The sequence below is a fragment of the Taudactylus pleione genome, unplaced genomic scaffold, assembly GCF_031769625.1.
Source record: "Taudactylus pleione unplaced genomic scaffold, aTauple2 ptg002751l, whole genome shotgun sequence".
NCBI lineage: Eukaryota > Metazoa > Chordata > Amphibia > Anura > Myobatrachidae > Taudactylus > Taudactylus pleione.
In genome coordinates this window covers 2,270,310-2,296,911 of record NW_028287126.1, presented here as the reverse complement: position 1 = coordinate 2,296,911, position 26,602 = coordinate 2,270,310, and the positions used below count along the sequence as shown (strand labels likewise).

Genomic DNA, 26,602 nt, shown 5'->3' with positions numbered 1-26,602 from the left:
CACAGCATACATATATTCATTCACACACACATAGCAAACATACACACAGCATACATACATTCATTCACACACACATAGCAAACATACACATTGTATGTATGCTATGTGTATGTTTGCTATGTGTGTGAATGAATGTATGTATGCTTTCATTCACACACACATAGCAAACATACACACAGCATACATACTGTACACACAGCATACATATATTCATTCACACACATAGCATACATACACACAGCATACATACATTCATTCACACACACATAGCAAACATACACACACACACACATAGCAAACATACACACACACAGCATACACACGCACAGAATATACACACACACACATACAGCATATAGTACTTACATAAACCCAGGGCTGAGGAGGAGGAGCTCATCGCCGCGGCTACCCTAGCAGATAGTATGCTGCACATGTGCCTCAGCTCCCTCGGCTATCCGTATCTTCTGTATCCAGTCAGAGTGCTCTTCCGATCAGAGCTCTCTGCCTGAGGAGCTGCTGCACATGTGCGGCAGCTCCAATCGCGGCCGCGGGTGGCCCGCTGACTCTTGACTCCGTCTTTAAAAAAAAAAAAATGATTAGTCTGGGGGGGGGGGTTTCTGTGTGCTCGGACCCCCCCCCCACCTGCGTGCGCTACAGCCCCCCTGCGGCTGTCCGCTCGCGGCGCCCGGCATCCCTTCGATCGGGATGTCGGACGCCTGTCTCCCAGCGTCGGGAAAATGACAGGCGTCTAAATACAGACACCTATCATTTAACCCTCACCGGGATAAAGCAGTCGGGAAGCCAGCTGTCGGGATCACGTCAGCCGGTTTCCCGATTGCATCCCCAAACGCCAGGGGCACAGTCGCAGGGCATAGCCGTCTTTCAGTCAAAATCTGTTGTGTGTGGAGATTTTTTTTTTTTTTACAGTAAACCACAAAATATTGTCACTCTCTGAACAGGTTTGCTGTGTTTAAAAACTTAGGGGTCTATTTACTAAGCAGTGTTAGGAGACAGAGTGATAAGTGATAAGGTGCCAGCCAATCAGCTCCTAACTGTCATCTCACAGCCTGTGTTTGAAAAATGACAGTTGGGAGCTGATTGGCTGCCACCTTATCACTTCACTTCTCCTAACACTGCTTAGTAAATAGACCCCTGTACCTGTTATTTCTTTCGCTGAATAGTTTGTTACACTAAAATATTGTTGGATCAAACTCCAAATACTGTAATTTCCTCTCTGAATAAAAAGAAATTATTATTTTTTTGTGGACATTCGCATTATGTGACAAATTCAACATGGAAAAAAAAGTTGCCATTCGCAGCCAAGCGAATTGTCGTCCTCCTGTCGGTGATTCCGCAATAGGGAGCCGCAGTTGGATTTTTTTTTCAGGGAAATTGTTGATGTCAGAACATAGCAGGGAACTTCTCTGAAAATGTAAATACGCTGTCAAATACGACAAGTGCTGTCACACGACATGTATATATGCATGCTATCAGTAGCTCCGATGTCTTCTCTTCAGGCTATAATATAATTAAAACAATGGATGTTTTCTTTTATTTTGCACAGCAATAAAAAAAGCGATTTTTGCAGACAGTTATATGACAGATCCAGCTGTCACCAACCAAACGCTCGCTATTCCGCCTATTTCCTGAGCGGCTCACTCTCCATTGCTGTGTGCACAACCCTCATTATCTGCCACTGACTTCAGGGAACAAAGTAGACCTTCCTTAGCAACTACAGAGCCTCATTAATGATCTCACAGTCACGTTTAACTCTAGGCTAAAGAGACGAGACCTCATTTCTCCCTCCCTGCCGTGTCTCCCGGTGCCCAGATAACCAGGCGCTCGGCGTAATGACCTGGAAATGATCACCGCATCACAACCTGCATTCAGTGATTTAACGCAGACATGATCCCCCTTACAGACCCCTCCCGCAAAGAGGCACATTTTTAAAATAACATTTAATAAATGCAAAATTTTCATTTTATATATATATATAATTATTTTTTTTCTTTTTTTGCACTAATTTAGCTGTGAATCTATTTCTTGGGTCCTCACAATGTTTCTCGTTTCTAATAAGCTGATACATACACATAGACTAAACCAGTGACAACTGCAGGCTATAAAAAGAGCATCAGAATATGCTGATGTGTTAATAAATAATACATAAAGGCATTGGCCAGCTTGCTAGCAGAGAATGACCATTATAGAGAAGCAAATAATTACAAAAAAAATCCTATTTAAAGTAGGGGTGAGCGGGTTCGGATTTCTGAAATCCGAACCCCCCCGAGCCCCCCCGATCCGAGTCCGATCCGAATCAGGCTCGACTTTTCCCGCCTGACTCGGATCTGAAATCGAGGCAAAACGTCATCATCCCGCCTTCCGAGTCTCGCGGGTTTTGGATCCTATATAAGGTACCCACGTCGGCGCCATTTTCTCACTCGGCTGTGGACAGTGAAGAGGGAGGGTGGGAGTTAGGGCTGTGTAGTGTAGTGTAGTGCTGCTGTTGTCCACTACTTCAAAGTCCATAGGGGCTGGCTGTGTTGTGCTGTGCTGCTGTTGTTAATAGGGGCTGTGTCCACTACTTCAAAGTCCATAGGGGTTGGCTGGACTGTGTTGTGCAGTCAGTTCTCCATAGGGGCTGTGTCCACTCCAAAGTCCTGTGCAGTGTCCCAGTCCTAAAGGAGTGCTGCAGTGTTGTCCAGGGGGTGCTCTGTCCATCAGGGGTGCTCCCCCCAAGTGCTAAAAAAATAATATATTTTCTGTGTTTGTGAATTGTGTGCGCAGTAGCCGCACGTGCATCAACAAAGTAGTGCCAAGCGTGCGCCTGTGTCATAAGTAAAGGGCCGGCTGGCTTGACCGTTAAGGGTGCTGTAACCCCCGAAAGTACACTCCAGTCCAAACCAAAAAAAAAATAATTTTCTGTGTTTGTGAATTGTGTGCGCAGTAGCCGCACGTGCATCAACAAAGTAGTGCCAAGCGTGCGCCTGTGTCATAAGTAAAGGGCCGGCTGGCTTGACCGTTAAGGGTGCTGTAACCCCCGAAAGTACACTCCAGTCCAAACCAAAAAAAAAATTTATTTTCTGTGTTTGTGAATTGTGTGCGCAGTAGCCGCACGTGCATCAATAAAGTAGTGCCAAGCGTGCGCCTGTGTCATCATAAGTAAAGGGCCGGCTGGCTTGACCGTTAAAGGGTGCTGTAACCCCCGAAAGTACACTCCAGTCCAAACCAAAAAAAAAATTATTTTCTGTGTTTGTGAATTGTGTGCGCAGTAGCCGCACGTGCATCAACAAAGTAGTGCCAAGCGTGCGCCTGTGTCATAAGTAAAGGGCCGGCTGGCTTGACCGTTAAGGGTGCTGTAACCCCCGAAAGTACACTCCAGTCCAAACCAAAAAAAAAATTATTTTCTGTGTTTGTGAATTGTGTGCGCAGTAGCCGCACGTGCATCAACAAAGTAGTGCCAAGCGTGCGCCTGTGTCATAAGTAAAGGGCCGGCTGGCTTGACCGTTAAGGGTGCTGTAACCCCCGAAAGTACACTCCAGTCCAAACCAAAAAAAAAATTATTTTCTGTGTTTGTGAATTGTGTGCGCAGTAGCCGCACGTGCATCAACAAAGTAGTGCCAAGCGTGCGCCTGTGTCATAAGTAAAGGGCCGGCTGGCTTGACCGTTAAAGGGTGCTGTAACCCCCGAAAGTACAGTCCAGTCCAAACCAAAAAAAAAATTATTTTCTGTGTTTGTGAATTGTGTGCGCAGTAGCCGCACGTGCATCAACAAAGTAGTGCGAAGTGTGCGCCTGTGTCATAAGTAAAGGGCCGGCTGGCTTGACCGTTAAAGGGTGCTGTAACCCCCGAAAGTACACTCCAGTCCAAACCAAAAAAAAAATTATTTTCTGTGTTTGCGAATTGTGTGCGCAGTAGCCGCACGTGCATCAACAAAGTAGTGCCAAGCGTGCGCCTGTGTCATAAGTAAAGGGCCGGCTGGCTTGACCGTTAAAGGGTTCTGTAACCCCCAAAGTACACTCCAAACCCCCAAAAAATATATTTTCTGTGTTTGTGACTTGTGTGCACTGTGGCTGCACGTGCATCAACAAAGGAGCAGCGCCAAGCGTGCGCCTGTGTCCCATAAGTGAAGAGCCGGCTGGCTCATTTCTTAAAGGGTGGTGTAACCCACAAAGTGCACTACTCTCCAGCAAAAATATATTCTGTGTTTGTGTGCGCTTTAGCCGCACGTATATTATATATCAATATAACATAAATGGAGGACCAAACTTTCTCCGATAAAAATAAAATAGGGAAAGATCAAGAACCACTTCCTCCTAGTGCTGTTGCTGCTGCTGAGAGTTGTTCATCATCCCAGAGAGGAAGTAGGAACATCACTACTTTTACTAAACTATTGACCCTCCAACAGTCCCTAGCGATGAGGATGAAGTACGACAGCTGTCATCCTGAAGCAAAACGTATAACTGAGGCCTTGACTGCTATGTTGGTGTTAGACGTGCGTCCGGTATCCGACATTAGTGCAGTGGGATTTAGACAATTGATGGAGGTAGTGTGTCCTCGGTTCCAAATCCCGTCTAGATTCCACCTGCATCCTCAAAGCAGCAGCGACAAGCGTGCGTCTGTCTGTTAAAGGGTGTTGTAACTCTCAAAGTGTGCTACACAAACAATTAAAATATTGTTCTTTTTTTTCTGTCTTTGTGAATTGTGTGGGCTGAAGCCGCACTTGCATCCTCAAAGCAGCAGCGGCAAGCGTGCGTCTGTCTGTTAAAGGGTGGTGTAACTCTCAAAGTGCTCCAAAAAATAAAAAAATATTTTTTTAATGTGTTTGCGACTTGTGTGCGATGTAGCCGCACTTGCATCCTCAAAGCAGCAGCGACAAGCGTGCGTCTGTCTGTTAAAGGGTGGTGACACCCTCAAAGTGTGCTACACAAACAATAAAAATATTCTTCTTTTTTTTGTCTTTGTGAATTGTGTGGGCTGTAGCCGCACCTGCATCCTTAAAGCAGCAGCGACAAGCGTGCGTCTGTCTGTTAAAGGGTGGTGACACCCTCAAAGTGTGCTACACAAACAATTAAAATATTGTTCTTTTTTTTTTGGGCTTTGTGAAATGTGTGGGCTGTAGCCGCACCTGCATCCTTAAAGCAGCAGTGACAAGCGTGCGTCTGTCTGTTAAAGGGTGGTGTAACTCTCAAAGTGCTCCAAAAAATAAAAAACTATTTTTTTAATGTGTTTGTGACTTGTGTGCGATGTAGCCACACTTGAATCCTCAAAGCAGCAGCGACAAGCGTGCGTCTGTCTGTTAAAGGATTACATCGGTGACAGCATCCAAGTAGGCATGTCAGACAGTCCGTACCTGTACTGGCAGGAAAAAGAAGCAATTTGGAGGTCCCTGTACAAACTGGCTCTATTTTACCTGAGTTGCCCCCCCTCCAGTGTGTACTCCGAAAGAGTGTTTAGTGCAGCCGGGAACCTTGTCAGCGAAAGGCGTAGGAGGTTGCTTCCACAAAATGTGGAGAAGATGATGTTCATAAAATGAATTATCAACTCTTCCAGGAAGACCAGCCTCCAGAACGTACAGAGGGACCTGTGGTTCCAGCAGGGACGAATTAATACTCTGTGAGGATGAGGATGTACACACTGAAGAGGGTGAGGAATCGGTGGATGAGGAGGATGAGGATGACATCTTGCCTCCGTAGAGCCAGTTTGTGCAGGGACAGATTAATTGCCAGCTTGTTTTGTGGGGGCCCAAACGAACCAATCATTTCAGCCACAGTTGTGTGGCAGACCCTGGCGCTGAAATGATTGGTTTGTTAAAGTGTGCATGTCCTGTTTATACAACATAAGGGTGGGTGGGAGGGCCCAAGGACAATTCCATCTTGCACCTCTTTTTTTTCTTTGCATTATGTACAGTTTGGGGCCTAGTTTTTCAATGCCATCCTGTCTGCCACTGCAGTTTCACGCCTAGATGGGTCACATGTTTGTGCCGCCCACTCGTGTCGCTTAGCATAGTCATCCAGCTACCTCGGTGCAACCTTTTTGACATAAAAACACTATTGTGAGGTGTGAGGTATTCAGAATAGACTGGAAATGAGTGGAAATTAAGGTTATTGAGGTTAATAATAGCATAGGAACAGAAAAACCTACAAATTCTGTGATTTTAGCTGTTTTTATGCTTTTTTTCAAAAAAATACAGATCCAAAACACAAAACCCAGAACCCAAAACACGGAAGGGTGGTTTTGGCAAAACCAATCCAGATCCAAAACACGAAGAAAGATCCAGATCCAAAACCAAAACACAAAACACGAAAAGTGGCCGGTGCACACCCCTAATTTAAAGTTCAAAACCTGTGTTAAAGTTTTAAACTAAGCCGTGGCATCCATACATCTGTTATACTTTTATTACTTGTTATTATTAGTTGAGACCTCTTCATAACTAATAATTACAATAACAGTATCCCTGTAAATACTATTAAGAGCATTAGTACAGCTTTAGAGGGGGGGGTTCAATTTAGAGCGAAAAGTCCGTGCTGGACTTTTCGCTCCACATCGGAGGTTTTCCGGGGATAAAGTATCGGGCGCGTGCCTGCTTTATCCCCGTATTCAATTAGGAATCAGCGAAAACGGGAGCGGCGGAAAGGGAGGTTTTGCCAAAAAACGGGAATTTTTCGAGAAATGTTCCTGGGACCCCCATAAAGATGTCCAGACATGGGGGATCACTATGGGTACCCCCATTTTGGCCTACTGAAGGAAGTCGGGGTTTGTAATAGCTGCGGCAGGTGCATATTTGCGGCTATGAAGAAGTGGTGAAGAATAGCATTTAGGAACAGTTATTTATTTGTTTTAAATTTGGGTTACATGAAAATGGGTGCAAGCATATTTTTAAGTCTCTAATGTGATTTTTTTAAATTCTGCAAAAATGCACCAGCCGCTATCACCCGCATAGAAGAAAACACCTGCCGCATACTTCGCCCTCTGGATTAAATTTACCTATTTTAGAAGTGGTTTTTTATTTTTATTTTTCACCCCAAAATTTTAAAGAAAATTTTTTTTTTCTCACTTTGTTTCACACAGATCGTTTTTAAGGGGGATTTCGCACCGGCGAAAAGTCAATGAAATTGAATACGGGGATATTGGATATAGGCGAAAATGACATCATCGGCCCTTAGTAGGGCTCTGCGCTGCAGAACTTGCAATCTAACCTGGCACAACAGGAAAACAAGATACAGATGTAGCCGCGGTTATCACAGAAGCCATCACCATATATAATCCGCACTATTTTCCATGAGCTAACTTGTATTTCCAAGCAGTAAGATTTATATCTTTTGGGATGACGTAGGCTGCACCCATAGTAATCTGCTGTGATATTTGGGTGAATAACTCAGACAAATCCACCAGTATAGCATAGTAGAACCTTTAGGAGAAGATGTTCCTGAAATTCTCACCGTTCCCCTCCGGGAGTCTCCCGCTCGACATGCTGCAGTAATCATAATAGGACTCGTCCATTTTGGCCTTGTCTTTAATCTGGACGGTGATGATGCGTCTGCAGATCACGGCCTCGAACCCCACTACCACAGTGTGCTCATTGAGGGGGTACACGAAGAGCGCTGGGGGGGACAGGAAGTTACATGTCAATTACCCAATGAACACGTTCCTTATTCTCTTACTCTATTCATTAACATGAGATAATCTTCACGTGGGGAGAGGAACTAAGCCCACACATTGTACTGTATAGATGTGCTATGACCCCACCCCAGCGCTATTGCTGTGTATTATTGTTACCTATAGACGTTCCCTTGCTGCGGATATTAAACATGATATTACACCTGTAAGGACCACGTTCACAGACACAGCAAATGTCTCTACTTCAGGCCAGTGTCTAAGGAATAGATAGTTGTGTCTGCAAAGATATAGAGTCTGTAACGTTGCCATGAAATCATTCATATTCTCATTATTTCTTTCTTTTTATCTGCTATGAAATGAATCCTGGATTTCCTGAATCTCTGGCACAGCAGCTAATCCTGGACATAAACACCCATAACCAACATCGCCACCTGCAGGCTGAGAATGGCAGTAGCGAGTACCTGGCTTCCAATGAGAGGATTCCACAAGATATAGGGGTCAATCCTTTTAGGTGCGAGGTGCTATTTTGAATTCGAATTCGCACAGCGAATTCATTTTGCAATCCAATTAGCAACTCGCCCTGAACCAGTCAGACTGCATTCGCGACTTTCCACTCGCAGCGCCCTGAGGGTGAGAGATGGAGGGGAAAATCTTTATTTTAAGGTTACAATGTGGGGACACCGTGCTGAACCCCTTGGACAAACAACCTAATGACCAATTAGGGATTTGGAAGCTTCTAGTTAGCTTAATTAGTCTAATAAACATGCAATTTTAGGGTTAAAAAAAAAATTTCCTCTAATTACCCCAAAATCAACTTTTTTGTTAGTTTAGGCTCCCCAAATTTTAGTACAATAATTTTTTAGTTGACAAATAATTTTTATAAAAAAAATTCAAGGTGCCCTCAAAGTACCCCAAAATCACCCTTTTTCCTACTTTAAAAAAAAAAAAAAAAAAATTTGTTTCATTTGTTTGAGATTAAACAAAAAAGTTTTTTTTAGAATTTTCTTGCATTTAAAAAACAAAATACAAATCAGCCATTTGTCACCATTTAAAACCTACAGTACCTTCCTAATGCCCACAAACCGCCCTCTATACGGTCCTGCTAACGAAATTATCCATTTTGGGGGGTCCAGGATGGTCTCCCCACATTTCCATGCATTTCTCGCAAATCTCATTTGGCAGTCAGTTTGCACCCCACCGCTGCGAGTAGTGCGAATAGGCATTTTTAATTGGATTGGAAAATTCTCGGGAGCGCGCTTCGCTGCGAAGTCTGCGAGTTTCAAGAAACAAACTCGCTACTTGCCATTCGCACCTAATTGGATTGAGCCCATAGTATTATTAGGCCAGATGTCTCCTTAGCAGAATGATATATCATTGTTACTAACATGTACAGTATATAAGGGTCTCCAGCAGGATTGTATCCAGTACAAGCTTCATGTAAGGCAGAATTCTGGTCTCATCCTGTGTATTACACTATATTCCTCAGCATGAACGGGGAACCTGACTCCAGAGACTTTGGGCCAAATCAATTAGCCTCGTTAAGTTAACGGGGGTGAAAAAGGGAGATAGCCTGGGGCTTTACCGCCTGGGGCTATTCAGTTAGAGTCCCTTTTTCACTCGAGCAGCTTGTTAACACCTGTTAAATCAACATGTTAACGGGCGTTAACATGTGTTAACAGGCGTTAATATGGAATCTGTTATCAGTTCACGGATCCATGCCTTGAGTGCCTCTCCTCATCCGGTAACTGGCTAGTTATCGGGGATTTCGTTTGGGTCTGATCAGACCCCGAAACAAAAATCTCCAATAAGTGCAGCAATGTTATTTATGGTTATTAGTATCTGCAGGAAACAGCACAGTACCACTTCTTGTTTGTATGCTGTAAGGTAATTATCTGTGCAATATATGTTCCTATACTGTCTAATGGACACTTGCACAGTACCACTGCCCTCGTTCTGTAAGCTGTATATCATTCTCAGTAACTACAGAAAACTGCACAGTGCCACTTCTAGTTCTGTATGCTGTATGTAATTATCTGTGCAGTATATATTACTATTCTGTATATATATAGACAATTGCACAGCACCACTGCCCATGGTCTACATGAGGCATATCATTCTCAGGATCTGCAGGAAACAGCACAGTACCACTTCTTGTTCTGTATGCTGCATGTCATTCTCAGTATCTGCAGGAGGCTGCACAGTACCACTTCTGGTTCTGTATGCTTTATGTAATTATCTGTGCAATATGTGTCTTTATGGACAATTGCATAGTACTACTGCTCATGGTCTACATGAGGTATATCATTCTCAGTATCTGCAGGAGGCTGCACAGCACCACTTCTTGTTCTGTATGCTGGATGTCATTCCCAGTATCTGCAGGAGACTTCACAGTACCACTTCTAGTTCTGTATGCTGTATGTAATTATCTGTGCAATATAGGTTCCTGTTGTGTCTATATGGACAATTGCATAGTACTACTGCCCTTGTTCTGTATGCGGTATATCATTCTCAGTATCTGCAGATGATCTCTTCCTATTATGAATTGCACAGTATCACTCTCTTGGATTGCCCTTTGGATGCATTTCTCTGTGACCATGATTCTGCAGGCATGGCTAGTTGCACAGTATCACTTCTATCACTACCATTTCTCTGTGACCATGATTCTGCAGGCATGGCTAGTTGCACAGTATCACTTCTATCACTACCATTTCTCTGTGACCATGATTCTGCAGGCATGGCTAGTTGCACAGTATCACTTCTATCACTACCATTTCTCTGTGACCATGATTCTGCAGGCATGGCTAGTTGCACAGTATCACTTCTATCACTACCATTTCTCTGTGACCATGATTCTGCAAGCATGGCTAGTTGCACAGTATCACTTCTATCACTACCATTTCTCTGTGACCATGATTCTGCAGGCATGGCTAGTTGCACAGTATCACTTCTATCACTACCATTTCTCTGTGACCATGATTCTGCAGGCATGGCTAGTTGCACAGTATCACTTCTATCACTACCATTTCTCTGTGACCATGATTCTGCAGGCATGGCTAGTTGCACAGTATCACTTCTATCACTACCATTTCTCTGTGACCATGGCTAGTTGCACAGTATCACTTCTATCACTACCATTTCTCGGTGACCAGGATTCTGCAGGCATAGATAGTTGCACAGTATCACTTCTATCACTACCATTTCTCTGTGACCATGATTCTGCAGGCATAGATAGTTGCACAGTATCACTTCTATCACTATCATTTCTCTGTAACCATGATTCTGCAGGCATGGATAGTTGCACAGTATCACTTCTATCACTACCATTTCTCTGTGACCATGATTCTGCAGGCATGGCTAGTTGCACAGTATCACTCTCTTGGATTGCCCTTTGGATGCATTTCTCTGTGACCATGATTCTGCAGGCATAGATAGTTGCACAGTATCACTTCTATCACTACCATTTCTCTGTGACCATGATTCTGCAGGCATGGATAGTGGCACAGTATCACTTCTATCACTACCATTTCTCTGTGACCATGATTCTGCAGGCATAGATAGTGGCACAGTATCACTTCTATCACTACCATTTCTCTGTGACCATGATTCTGCAGGCATGGATAGTTGCACAGTATCACTTCTATCACTACCATTTCTCTGTGACCATGATTCTGCAGGCATGGATAGTTGCACAGTATCACTGCTATCACTACCATTTCTCTGTGACCATGATTCTGCAGGCATGGATAGTTGCACAGTATCACTGCTATCACTACCATTTCTCTGTGACCATGATTCTGCAGGCATAGCTAGTTGCACAGTATCACTTCTATCACTACCATTTCTCTGTGACCATGATTCTGCAGGCATGGCTAGTTGCACAGTATCACTTCTATCACTACCATTTCTCTGTGACCATGATTCTGCAGGCATAGATAGTTGCACAGTATCACTTCTATCACTACCATTTCTCTGTGACCATGATTCTGCAGGCATAGATAGTTGCACAGTATCACTTCTATCACTATCATTTCTCTGTAACCATGATTCTGCAGGCATGGATAGTTGCACAGTATCACTTCTATCACTACCATTTCTCTGTGACCATGATTCTGCAGGCATGGCTAGTTGCACAGTATCACTCTCTTGGATTGCCCTTTGGATGCATTTCTCTGTGACCATGATTCTGCAGGCATAGATAGTTGCACAGTATCACTTCTATCACTACCATTTCTCTGTGACCATGATTCTGCAGGCATGGATAGTTGCACAGTATCACTGCTATCACTACCATTTCTCTGTGACCATGATTCTGCAGGCATGGATAGTTGCACAGTATCACTGCTATCACTACCATTTCTCTGTGACCATGATTCTGCAGGCATAGCTAGTTGCACAGTATCACTTCTATCACTACCATTTCTCTGTGACCATGATTCTGCAGGCATGGCTAGTTGCACAGTATCACTTCTATCACTACCATTTCTCTGTGACCATGATTCTGCAGGCATAGATAGTTGCACAGTATCACTGCTATCACTACCATTTCTCTGTGACCATGATTCTGCAGGCATAGATAGTTGCACAGTATCACTTCTATCACTACCATTTCTCTGTGACCATGATTCTGCAGGCATAGATAGTTGCACAGTATCACTTCTATCACTATCATTTCTCTGTAACCATGATTCTGCAGGCATGGATAGTTGCACAGTATCACTTCTATCACTACCATTTCTCTGTGACCATGATTCTGCAGGCATGGCTAGTTGCACAGTATCACTCTCTTGGATTGCCCTTTGGATGCATTTCTCTGTGACCATGATTCTGCAGGCATAGATAGTTGCACAGTATCACTTCTATCACTACCATTTCTCTGTGACCATGATTCTGCAGGCATAGATAGTTGCACAGTATCACTTCTATCACTACCATTTCTCTGTGACCATGATTCTGCAGGCATGGATAGTTGCACAGTATCACTTCTATCACTACCATTTCTCTGTGACCATGATTCTGCAGGCATGGATAGTTGCACAGTATCACTTCTATCACTACCATTTCTCTGTGACCATGATTCTGCAGGCATGGATAGTTGCACAGTATCACTTCTATCACTACCATTTCTCTGTGACCATGATTCTGCAGGCATGGATAGTTGCACAGTATCACTTCTATCACTACCATTTCTCTGTGACCATGATTCTGCAGGCATGGATAGTTGCACAGTATCACTGCTATCACTACCATTTCTCTGTGACCATGATTCTGCAGGCATAGCTAGTTGCACAGTATCACTTCTATCACTACCATTTCTCTGTGACCATGATTCTGCAGGCATGGCTAGTTGCACAGTATCACTTCTATCACTACCATTTCTCTGTGACCATGATTCTGCAGGCATGGCTAGTTGCACAGTATCACTTCTATCACTACCATTTCTCTGTAACCATGATTCTGCAGGCATGGCTAGTTGCACAGTATCACTTCTATCACTACCATTTCTCTGTTCTCTGTAACCATGATTCTGCAGGCATGGCTAGTTGCACAGTATCACTTCTATCACTACCATTTCTCTGTGACCATGATTCTGCAGGCATGGATAGTTGCACAGTATCACTTCTATCACTACCATTTCTCTGTGACCATGATTCTGCAGGCATGGCTAGTTGCACAGTATCACTTCTATCACTACCATTTCTCTGTGACCATGATTCTGCAGGCATGGCTAGTTGCACAGTATCACTTCTATCACTACCATTTCTCTGTGACCATGATTCTGCAGGCATGGCTAGTTGCACAGTATCACTTCTATCACTACCATTTCTCTGTAACCATGATTCTGCAGGCATAGATAGTTGCACAGTATCACTTCTATCACTACCATTTCTCTGTAACCATGATTCTGCAGGCATAGATAGTTGCACAGTGACACTTATAGGAAGAACCACCTGGGATTTACCTTCAATAGGCTGAGCCTCGGGGTTGCTGTAGGTGAGGGAGGCGGTCATCCCAAGGGCATATCCGCTGACACAGGCGCTAATCTCTGCCGCAGTGAGGGGCAGGGGTGCCCCGGTGAATCGATTCATGAGTCCGGGCATCCTGGCACCAATGTCAGCCCTATAGGAAGGAACACACAGAGTATGAGGCAATAAGCTGGCATGTCACCTGGGACTCTGATACATGGAGAAGAATCGTATTAAGCAGACAGCAGCTGGGGCTCACTATCTGTTGGCATGCTGGGGCTTGTAGTGTAGCACGTTAGAATGCAGGTTTTAGAGGATCTACAAGTTACCTATCATTGTGTTACAGGTATGGTTCCATATATTCCTGCACCCACATTATTCCCCACTCTGGAATAATATGCTATATTAGCATATCTATATTATCTTCTATATTAGCTTATGTATTAGCATACAGTATATTAGCTTATATATTAGCATATTTATATTAGCTTATCTATATTAGCATATCTAGATTATCTTATATATTAGCACAGTGGTTCTCAAACTCGGTCCTCAGGACCCCACACAGTACACTTTTTGCAGGTCACCCAGGTGCACAGGTGTATTCATTACTCACTGACACATTTTAACAGATCTACAGGTGCAGCTAATTATATCACTAGTAATTATGTGAGGAGACCTGCAAAACATGCACTGTTTGGGGTCCTGAGGACAGAGTTTGAGAACCTGTGTATTAGTATGTCTAGATTAGCATACAGTATATTAGCTTATATATTAGCATACTGTATATTAGCTTATATATTAGCATATTTATATTAGCATATCTATATTAGCTTATATATTAGCATACTGTATATTAGCTTATATATTAGCATATTTATATTAGCATATCTATATTAGCATATCTATATTAGCTTATATATTAGCATACAGTATATTAGCTTATATATTAGCATATTTATATTAGTTCATCTATATTAGCTTATTATTAGGTTATATATTAGCATATCTATATTAGCTTACATATTAGGATATGTACAGTATTATTAGCTTATCTATATTAAGTTATATACTATATTAGCATATTTGTAGTAGCTAATCTACAGTAGCATATCTATATTAGTTTATATATTAGCATATCTATATTAGCTTATATATTAGCATATTATGCTAATATAGGTATGCTAATATATAACCTATCTATATTAGCTTATATATTAGCATATTATTAGGTTATATATTAGCATACCTATATTAGCATATCTATATTAGCTTATATATTAGCATATTATTAGGTTATATATTAGCATACCTATATTAGTATATCTATATTAGCTTATATATTAGCATATTATTAGGTTATATATTAGCATATCTATATTAGCTTATATATTAGCATATTAGGTTATATATTAGCATATCTATATTAGCTTATATATTAGCATATTAGGTTATATATTAGCATACCTATATTAGTATATCTATATTAGCTTATATATTAGCATATTATTAGGTTATATATTAGCATACCTATATTAGCATATCTATATTAGTATATCTTAGTCTATAGGCTGCCACATTGGACAGAGATGCCAGACACTCCTCCAGATGACGTGACCACAACCACAATTGCGCACACGGAGTTGTTTCATGGGCTGGGTAAGTGGAGAATGTGCTCCTGGCACTAGAGGGCTGTGGTGCAGTAGATTGGGCAAAGCTGGTGATTTGGGGCGATTGGGATGAAAGGGAATTGAAGCAGATGAGTCCTGAATTTGGGGGGCCAGTCTCCCGAAGCCACCCACTTTCCGACTGAAGCAGGTGGTTGGATGGCGCGATTTGCATTGAATATCTTCACCCTAGCCCCTCCCCTTGCTCACGGTTTTGAACAGCAAGGTGTGGTGCCACCGTGTAGCCCCGCTCTAAAATGCCACCAATTGCGTCTTTAAACAGCGGGGCCACAAATACAAGAATGCCATCCATGCCCCCCACCAATCTGCCCCCACTGAGACTATCCCGGAGATGAACTTTGCAAAACCGACATGTATGGTTAAGCATGGCTTCCCCGTACTTTGCCTACGTGAGAATGCTCCGCCTCACCGTCTCTTTTGATGCAATTACAGATGCAATTAAACGGCTCTGAACCGCCCGTACTTGCGTACATCCATAGTTGACTCGCCATTTACTATTACAATTTACTAAGCCTTGGATGGAAATATATTTAACAGGGTAAAGTACAAGCCAGCCAGCTCCTAACTAATTTTTCAAACACAGCCTGTGACATGGCAGTTAGGAGCTGATTGGCTGTTTTTTTATTTCTCTCCGTTCACTTTTTCTCCATCCAAGGCTTAGTAAATAGACCCCATAGGCAGGGAGGGAGCTAGTGAGAAGAGCCGTCAATGTCTCCCTTCTAGCTGACGTCCCTGGTGAATCTGCGTCTTGTCTGCCGGTCGGATACTGCTGAGCGTTCAGGGAGATTTATCACCAGAGCACAACTCTCACCGCCGGCTGCCTGGGAAATCTAATAGCTTCACATTAAATAAATACATTAAGTTATAGAGAAACGCTTTAGCTGGCAGGAGGTAACTATCTGGCCCATCATATTGGATTTTTATTCCGCCGTCTGGCAGAGCGTCAGGGTAGATGATAGATGGACGGTGCATACATTGCGGAGAATCCTCAGCAGTAGGAGCAAACGTATATGCGCTGTGTATGTTCTGTAGTTGGTAAATCAGCTCCTGTGTGTAATACTGTATATCCTATAAAGAGGATATAAAGAGGTGGGCAACCTGATATACTTCAAGAGCTGCTCTCGCGGTCATCAAACCTTCAGAAGGGCCACACGCTAACCTTAACGTCAACAAGGAAAAGTACAGCCCGAAAACGACTTTGGCACATCTACATTGCTCATGCAAATGCCCCTCCCGTGTTCCAAAATAGCTCTATATACCCTCAGACCACAACAAGCCTTCAGGCCTGCCCATATCTCCTTAAACCTTTGCACATACTCTCAAACTCACACACTCACACCTCTGCTCATACCCCTCAAAACTCCCCACATGCCCCTAGACCTCCCCACATGCCGTCAGACCTCCCTAGCACTTAAACCTCTGCACATGTCCTCAAACCCCCCTATATGCCTTCATACCTGCCCACATGTCCATAAGATAGATAGATAAATAGATAGATCAGGTAAATAATATAGCCCTAATAGTGCTAAATTGAATTCTTCATCATCGTAATATAGGGGTTTACACAGCAAATATTGCAGTTGTATTGTGGTCTGGCAGACAAGCGCATAGGGAACAAATGTGATGCTCCAGATACTCAACTAGCTCAAAGGAGGGCCAGATTTATAGCTTCTCTAACGAGCAAACCCGTTTTCAGCTGTGCTAACATAATTACACAAGGGTTTTCTAATCATCCATTAGTCATCTAACGCGCTTAGCAAACACAATGTACCATTAGAACACTGGAGTGATGGTTGCTGGAAATGGGCCTCTATACACCTATGTAGATATTCCTTTAAAAACCAGACGTTTGCAGCTAGTATAGTTAGTTGTGTTATTGTAACTTAATATTTAGATAAATTATATATTTGTATTTTAAAACAAAGTTTGTTTATTCTGATATTTGTAAACATACCATGTTATCTCATTGTAATTTCATCTTCTGCATTTACTACAAACTGTGCCAATCCTCAGAGGGCCGGCGCTGGGAACGCGATTACAGCGTGCAGAACAAACCATAGCATAAAACGCCGCCTCTGTTTATTTTCTGTACAGTGAAACTTTTCATGAATATTTATTCAAAGATTTTAATGGCCTGAATTAATTTGCCTTAAATTAAATGTAATATCTACAAAATACAGCCAGTTACATTGCAAAAAGAAATCTGGGCTGTTATTATCAATAGGGATTTCACGCAGGAAAATAAAAGCCTGTAAGAACGTATACGGAATTAAATGGAACATATTTGTCACAATCTGCATTTTTAATTCGGTTGTGATGGGATAATATGGGGTAAATGTTCTTGGATTCAGCAAATGGGGGATATTAATGTTATGTGGGGACGATGTATTCACGTGTATGTACAGTTATGTACTTATATAATGCATTGGGGGATATTAATGTTATGTGGGGACGATGTATTCCCGTGTGCACAGCTATGTACTTATATAATGCATTGGGGGATAATAATGTTATGTGGGGACGATGTATTCGCATGTGCACAGCTATGTACTTATATAATGCATTGGGGGATATTAATGTTATGTGGGGACGATGTATTCACGTGTATGTACAGCTATGTACTTATATAATGCATTGGGGGATAATAATGTTATGTGGGGACGATGTATTCCCGTGTGCACAGCTATGTACTTATATAATGCATTGGGGGATATTAATGTTATGTGGGGACGATGTATTCACGTGTATGTACAGCTATGTACTTATATAATGCATTGGGGGATATTAATGTTATGTGGGGACGATGTATTCGCGGTTGCATCTGGTAGGAGAGATTTATTCAAAATAGGTACATTTTTAATTATAAATGCTATGTAATGTTGCAATTGGTTGTTCGCTCGTTGCTCAGTTTTCTACCACTCCTATCCATCCGCTCACTCAAATAGCCGCCATCATTATCAGTGCTTACTGGGCGTGATTCAGGGTTGTGCGCTAATGTGGCCGCCGCTGATGCGTCTGTGTACGCAACTGCTATGCTTTCACCAATGCCCACTACAGTTCTGTCTAATAACGCAAACCTGCCTGGGGCACCATCCTCATACACAAATCATTTTCTGTTTTCCAATGATTGGGGGTAACTTCACCAATGGAGCAAATCACCATCGATCGGCTTTACATGGATCTCATGCAAATTGTACAAATAGAGCAAATGTCTGACGCAATGCCGCCACTGACTGAGTAATGGCGCTTTTTAAATAACCTCCTGTCATGGATATTTACAAAGCTGTAGTAAATAGAGGCGACAGAAGATCCCCCCCCCCTCGGCCATCTTTGCGAACACTGCAAGAGGAGCTGCCGAGCATGTGCGGGAGCTCGGAATGTGGCCCAATCGGAGCTCCGATTGTGGCAATGTACAGATGGAGTCAAGTGTGTCTGCCTCGAACAAAACAAAAAGGTCTGCTGCTGTTTTTTGGATGCTCAGAACCCCCCCCCTGAGTGTGCCACTGACTCTGCATTGCCCATCCTGGAGTATTGTCATTGCGAAAATACACAAGATACGCTCTGCAAATGAGTGCGAGTTCAGTGCTGCATCATACCCTCATCTTTACTTTGCACTTTTCGAGAAATGCCGCGGTGCAGACTCTTTGAGGATCGTGGTCCGAGATAAAAATGTGGACACTGAAAGATTTCCGACATTCGCAGTAAAGTAGAGGCTGCGGCTTCACTGCGCATGTAAGTGAAGCGGAGGACTCAGGAGGAAGGCCAGGGACTCGGAAGCTGTAGTTTTGATGGCCATCGGTTGTTTTCCATTGATGGTCACCATCAATGGTGCCATCAGTGATAACCATGTATGGTGAACCAACGATGGTTTGTACCACTCGATGGCCACCACTGCCGAGTGCACGGCGGGCCAATAAAAAAACGGGGACGGGCTTAGTGGGGCGGCAGGGGGGGGTCGCGGCTAAGCTCCGTTTTGGGAGCAGGAAAAAAAACATCTGGTTCCACTTTGCCATCGATGGCAAAACCATCAACCATCGGTAGTAAACCATTGATGTTTGTTAACTATCGATAGTTGATGGCCCTCTCTAGGCTGTAGGTCCGACATCGATAATTTGTGGATCACCAGATATTGTGGAACTGCAAATCCCAGCTTACCCTGACAGTCAGAATCTAACATTGCATGTTTAACCTTGTACTGTAGCTCCAGCTTTAGGGATTGCTGTTTACGGTGAGACTTTAAAAAAAAGGAATAATACCTATAAAAGGCCATGTGAATGCTGAAGATTATTATACACGTGCCGCAGACTATTACATACGTTGTAAACGTTTGCAGGTTATTACACTTGGGCCACGGCACATAAAAATGAATGAATCAACCGCTCGTCTGGCGATTCTGCCGCGGACAGACAATGGCGAGCTCCCTTTCTCTCCAGAGCTATTGTTCAGGACCCAGATCCTAGTAATTTAGAAATCAATGCTAATAATAAATGATAATATCTCCAAGAAGAGTTCATTCATTCAGCCCCATGGAGGAAACTCGCTGCAGATTCCCGGAGCACTTACACGGCTGACAATAGCGGCGATGATAAATGGGATGGCGGGGAGGGAGCATGGCAGAATAGGGCGCTGATTGCTGCCATGTTCGCTCTGTGACAGCGACTCTCCCTGGCATTGCATCCCCGCTACAGGCAGACACAACATCCCAGCGCTGAGTTCACTATCACATGTCTCCGCTTAATAGAATCCTTTCTATAATAAGACAGGGAGCACAGAAGGTTTATCTGTTAGCTGTCACTTATACGCTCGCAGCCGCAGCCTCTGGCTAACGATTTGTCTTCATTGTGTAAATACACAGCGCATATGGAAAAGAAACCCCCCCCCCAACCCACCCACCAACACCCGCATTTTACATCTCCATCTGCTCAGCGTTCGATCACGCTCTCAGCCCATCTTCCCCCCGCTGTCTGGGTGTCTTATCTATCATGGTGACCTCAGGCTGCCTGCGCAGTCACTTCAAGTGTCAGATCCGCAGCCAGAAAATCTGCTGAGACAAAAACATCAACTGTAAAACACGTAGGGGGCTGGGAAGGATTCAATTGGCTGCGAACTGGGTCGCGTGACTTATTCATGCAGGTAGGACCCGCAGTTACGACTTTTTGGCTATTTAATTACAAATCTCCATTATGGTGCGTACACACGGTCAGATTTGTTGTCAGATGTGAACGATGTGCGTTCCCGCATGTCAGATAACGCTATCTGACATCGTCTGTGTTTGCAGTCCGATTTTGACTGTTTCATTCATTTTAATACTGTCTGAAATCGTTCAATCATTCAAATCGTTTGTAAAATCGTTCAAATCGTTGGCAAAAATTGTTAAATCATTCAAATCGTTGGTAAAATCGTTCAAATCGTTGGTAAAATCGTTCACCTGACAGATCTGGTTGATGCAGGTTTCAACGGGAGAGTAGGAATGTCAAAATTTCAGGACAAAGCACAGCACCCCTGTGACACCTCCGGAGGGGCACATTTATTAATTACTGGGTTATAGATCCGATCATTTCTTATCGTCGCTCTGTGCGGCATTAAGAAACGATCTATTGCAGATTGCAGAGACGAGGATCTCGTCCCCGCGATGTGTAAAGAAAAGTGATCCCTGAGGCTATCACCTTACTTTCTGCTGCGGGACCCCCCGGCGGCCTACTGCGCCTGCAGGGTCATCAGACTGCACATACGCGAATAGCCATTACTGGGGAGGGATCAGGAAGATCCCTATCCCTGTAAATTGTGTGATATATAACCTATAGGCTACAGTTGCTAACACCATATTAAGATGGTAATAGCTACCAGGGCCAGGCTCCTCAAGGCTTTGCATTCCAGAACCTGGTAAATCTCACAATATACCAGCCACCATGTGGACTGCTATTATGATCAGAAACGGGGGAGCCGCAGCAGATATCCAGGGGATACTTACATTTTGCTGTATCCCCGAAAATAAGGTGGGGAGCACAAAGGAATAACAGAATATCTGGCCGCAATAGAGCTATTCCCCTGATTTATATTGTTACTATAATCACATCTATTTTCCAGGGCTACAATTAGTTTGTTTTATAGAATTGTAAATGCCAGGTCCGACCGTACGAAGTGACGGTTCTGCCAGTCAGAGGGTTTGTTACAGTCTCCCCCAGGGAAGCGGCAGACACAAAACGCCTCCGCCTTGTTGCGAAGCTCAAGTCTTAAAAATTATTCCTGTTTACAAGTTATAAGGGCAGATAGATGTCAGCGTTTGAGCTGTACGGCGCTCGCTATTACTGTTATCAGCACTGTCTGTATTTGGGAATTTATACTCTAGGATCTGCCATTTAACTAAAGTACCTCGGTCTGTACAATAGGATATAATTAGCTATTCATGGAGGACATCCAGGTGTGCGCCAATTGTTCCAGCTACTCAAAGCATTCATTACTGTACACATATGTTCTAGATATTACACAGTCTCCCCGCTCAGTACCTTCATCTCTGCTTCACCGATAGATAGATAGATAGATAGATAGATAGATATGAGAGAGAGAGAGAGAGAGAGAGAGATAGATAGATAGATAGATAGATAGAGGGATCGATAGATAGATATGAGATAGATAGATAGATAGATATGAGATAGACAGACAGATAGATATGAGATAGATAGATATGAGATAGATAGATAGATATGAGATAGATAGATATGAGATAGATAGATATATATGAGATAGATAGATATGAGATAGATAGATATTAGATAGATAGATAGATAGATAGATAGATAGATAGATAGGAGATATATATTAGATAGATATATATGAGATAGATAGATATGAGATAGATAGATAGATATTAGATAGATATGAGATAGAGAGATATGAGATAGATAGATATGAGATAGATAGATAGATGATAGATATGAGATAGATAGATATGAGATAGATATTAGATAGATATATATGAGATAGATAGATATGAGATAGATATTAGATAGATAGATATGAGATAGATATTAGATAGATATATATGAGATATATAGATATGAGATAGATAGATAGATAGATGATAGATATGAGATAGATAGATATGAGATAGATAGATAGATATGAGATAGATAGATAGATAGATGATAGATATGAGATAGATAGATGATAGATTGATTTGAGATAGACAGACAGATAGATATGATATAGATATATATGAGATAGATAGATATATATATAGATAGATATGAGATAGATAGATATAGATAGATATGAGATAGATAGATAGATAGATGATAGATATGAGATAGATAGATGATAGATTGATTTGAGATAGACAGACAGATAGATATGATATAGATATATATGAGATAGATAGATATATATATAGATAGATATGAGATAGATAGATAGATAGATGATAGATATGAGATAGATAGATGATAGATTGATTTGAGATAGACAGACAGATAGATATGATATAGATATATATGAGATAGATAGATATATATATAGATAGATATGAGATAGATAGATATGAGATAGATAGATATTAGATAGATAGATATTATATTAGATAGATATATATAGATAGATATGAGATAGATAGGTAGATAGATATGAGATAGATAGATATGAGATAGATAGATATTAGATATATATATATATATATATATATATATGCGATAGATAGATAGATAGATATGAGATAGATAGATATGAGATAGATAGATATATATGAGATAGATAGATATGAGATAGATAGATATTAGATAGATAGATAGATAGATAGATAGGAGATATATATTAGATAGATATATATGAGATAGATAGATATGAGATAGATAGATATATATATAGATAGATATGAGATAGATATGATATAGATATATATGAGATAGATAGATATATATATAGATAGATATGAGATAGATAGATATAGATAGATATGAGATAGATAGATAGATAGATGATAGATATGAGATAGATAGATGATAGATTGATTTGAGATAGACAGACAGATAGATATGATATAGATATATATGAGATAGATAGATATATATATAGATAGATATGAGATAGATAGATATAGATAGATATGAGATAGATAGATAGATAGATGATAGATATGAGATAGATAGATGATAGATTGATTTGAGATAGACAGACAGATAGATATGATATAGATATATATGAGATAGATAGATATATATATAGATAGATATGAGATAGATAGATATGAGATAGATAGATATTAGATAGATAGATATTATATTAGATAGATATATATAGATAGATATGAGATAGATAGGTAGATAGATATGAGATAGATAGATATGAGATAGATAGATATTAGATATATATATATATATATATATATATGCGATAGATAGATAGATAGATATGAGATAGATAGATATGAGATAGATAGATATATATGAGATAGATAGATATGAGATAGATAGATATTAGATAGATAGATAGATAGATAGGAGATATATATTAGATAGATATATATGAGATAGATAGATATGAGATAGATAGATAGATATTAGATAGATATGAGATAGAGAGATATGAGATAGATAGATATGAGATAGATAGATAGATGATAGATATGAGATAGATAGATATGAGATAGATATTAGATAGATATATATGAGATAGATAGATATGAGATAGATATTAGATAGATAGATATGAGATAGATATTAGATAGATATATATGAGATAGATAGATATGAGATAGATAGATAGATATTAGATAGATAGATAGATAGATAGATAGATAGGAGATATATATTAGATAGATATATATGAGATATATAGATATGAGATAGATAGATATGAGATAGAGAGATATGAGATAGATAGATAGATATGAGATAGATAGATAGATAGATAGATAGATGATAGATATGAGATAGATAGATATGAGATAGATAGATAGATATGAGATAGATAGATAGATAGATGATAGATATGAGATAGATAGATGATAGATTGATTTGAGATAGACAGACAGATAGATATGATATAGATATATATGAGATAGATAGATATATATATAGATAGATATGAGATAGATAGATATAGATAGATATGAGATAGATAGATATATATGAGATAGATAGATAGATATGAGATAGATAGATATGAGATAGATAGATATGAGATAGATAGAAGATATATATTAGATAGATATATATGAGATAGATAGATAGATATGAGATAGATATATATGAGATAGATAGATATGAGATAGATAGATATGAGATAGATAGATATGAGATATATATTAGATAGATATATATGAGATAGATAGATAGATAGATAGGAGATATATATTAGATAGATATATATGAGATAGATAGATATGAGATAGATAGATATTAGATAGATATGAGATAGATAGATAGATATGAGATAGATAGATAGATGATAGATATGAGATAGATAGATGATAGATTGATATGAGATAGACAGACAGATATATATGAGATAGATATGAGATAGATATATATGAGATAGATATTAGATAGATAGATATTAGATAGATATGAGATAGATAGATATATATGAGATAGATAGATATGAGATAGATAGATATGAGATATATAGATAGATAGAAGATATATATTAGATAGATAGATATGAGATAGATAGAAATGAGATAGATACAGGGCTGGTGCTACCATTAGGCATCTTTAGGCGGCTGCCTAGGGGCGCCGCTGATTCCACATAAAAAAATAAGGATATCTCGTTGAGTCCCGGCTGGGTCTTCTGATGACCTAGGCTGATGCAGGTGTGTGTGTTAATGAGGGCAGACAGGCTTATTGTGTGTGGGGTCGGGGGTGATTTTATTGAGTGCTGACAGGGTAAGTGTGTGTAGGTTTAATGAGTGCTGGCAGGGTTTGTGTTTATGTGGAGGGGGTTAATTGGCGCTGACATTCTGTCTAATGGGGAACAGATGTGTGTCATCAATATATACTGGGGCATGGCTGTATGCTATAATGTACGGGGGGCACAGCTGTATGGCATATAAAAAAGTTGGGGCACATGTGTGGCATATTTATTAGGGACATTTTATAGCATAATTCACGGCAGTGGCATACAATACATTTGGTGCACAGCTGTGTTGCATATGTATTGGCAGAGCCGTAACTAGACTTTTTGGTGCCCTGTGCCAGAAAGAGCATTGGCACCCCCTCATTTTTCAAAGGGACATAATGCACCCAAAAAAGGGGAATAGCCTCATGGGGAATGGCCAGGGAAGAGATAGGGGAGGCCAGGAGATGCTGGGGATAAATAGGGAAATATTATAGTGCACCTGAGAGAGGGCCATGGCCTCATGGGGAAGGGCCAGTGAAGAGATAGGGGAGGCCAGGAGATGCTGGGGATAAATAGGGACATAATATAGTGCACCTGAGAGAGGGCCATGGCCTCATGGGGAAGGGCCAGGGAAGAGATAGGGGAGGCCAGGAGATGCTGGGGATAAATAGGACATAATATAGTGCACCTGAGAGAGGGCCATGGCCTCATGGGGAAGGGCCAGGGAAGAGATAGGGGAGGCCAGGAGATGCTGGGGATAAATAGGACATAATATAGTGCACCTGAGAGAGGGCCATGGCCTCATGGGGAAGGGCCAGGGAAGAGATAGGGAGGCCAGGAGATGCTGGGGATAAATAGGGACATAATATAGTGCACCTGAGAGAGGGCCATGGCCTCATGGGGAAGGGCCAGGGAAGAGATGGGAAGGCCAAGAGATGCTGGGGATAAATAGGGACATAATATAGTGCACCTGAGAGAGGGCCATGGCCTCATGGGGAAGGGCCAGGGAAGAGATAGGGGAGGCCAGGAGATGCTGGGGATAAATAGGGACATAATATAGTGCACCTGAGAGAGGGCCATGGCCTCATGGGGAAGGGCCAGGGAAGAGATAGGGGAGGCCAGGAGATGCTGGGGATAAATAGGGACATAATATAGTGCACCTGAGAGAGGGCCATGGCCTCATGGGGAAGGGCCAGGGAAGAGATAGGGGAGGCCAGGAGATGCTGGGGATAAATAGGGGCATAATATAGTGCACCTGAGAGAGGGCCATGGCCTCATGGGGAAGGGCCAAGGAAGAGATAGGAGAGGCCAAGAGATGCTGGGGATAAATAGGACATAATATAGTGCACCTGAGAGAGGGCCATGGCCTCATGGGGAAGGGCCAGGGAAGAGATAGGGGAGGCCAGGAGATGTTGGGGATAAATAGGGACATAATATAGTGCACCTGAGAGAGGGCCATGGCCTCATGGGAAAGGGCCAGGGAAGAGATAGGAGAGGCCAGGAG

General features: G+C 41.6%; 1 protein-coding gene across 2 annotated transcripts in view; it reads right to left on the bottom strand.

Annotated features, from left to right (window-relative positions):
* VWA5B1 (von Willebrand factor A domain containing 5B1) overlaps nt 1-26,602 on the bottom strand; it is a 254,817-nt gene that overhangs the window by 152,596 nt on the left and 75,619 nt on the right. For both annotated transcript variants that reach the window (XM_088466310.1, XM_088466311.1), the window contains exons 2-3: nt 13,576-13,733; nt 7,439-7,600 (exon numbers count right to left, since the gene is read on the bottom strand). In XM_088466310.1, the coding sequence (XP_088322436.1) occupies nt 7,439-7,600; nt 13,576-13,714 (301 nt within the window). In that variant the 5' untranslated portion in view covers nt 13,715-13,733. The remainder of the gene's footprint in view (nt 1-7,438; nt 7,601-13,575; nt 13,734-26,602) is intronic.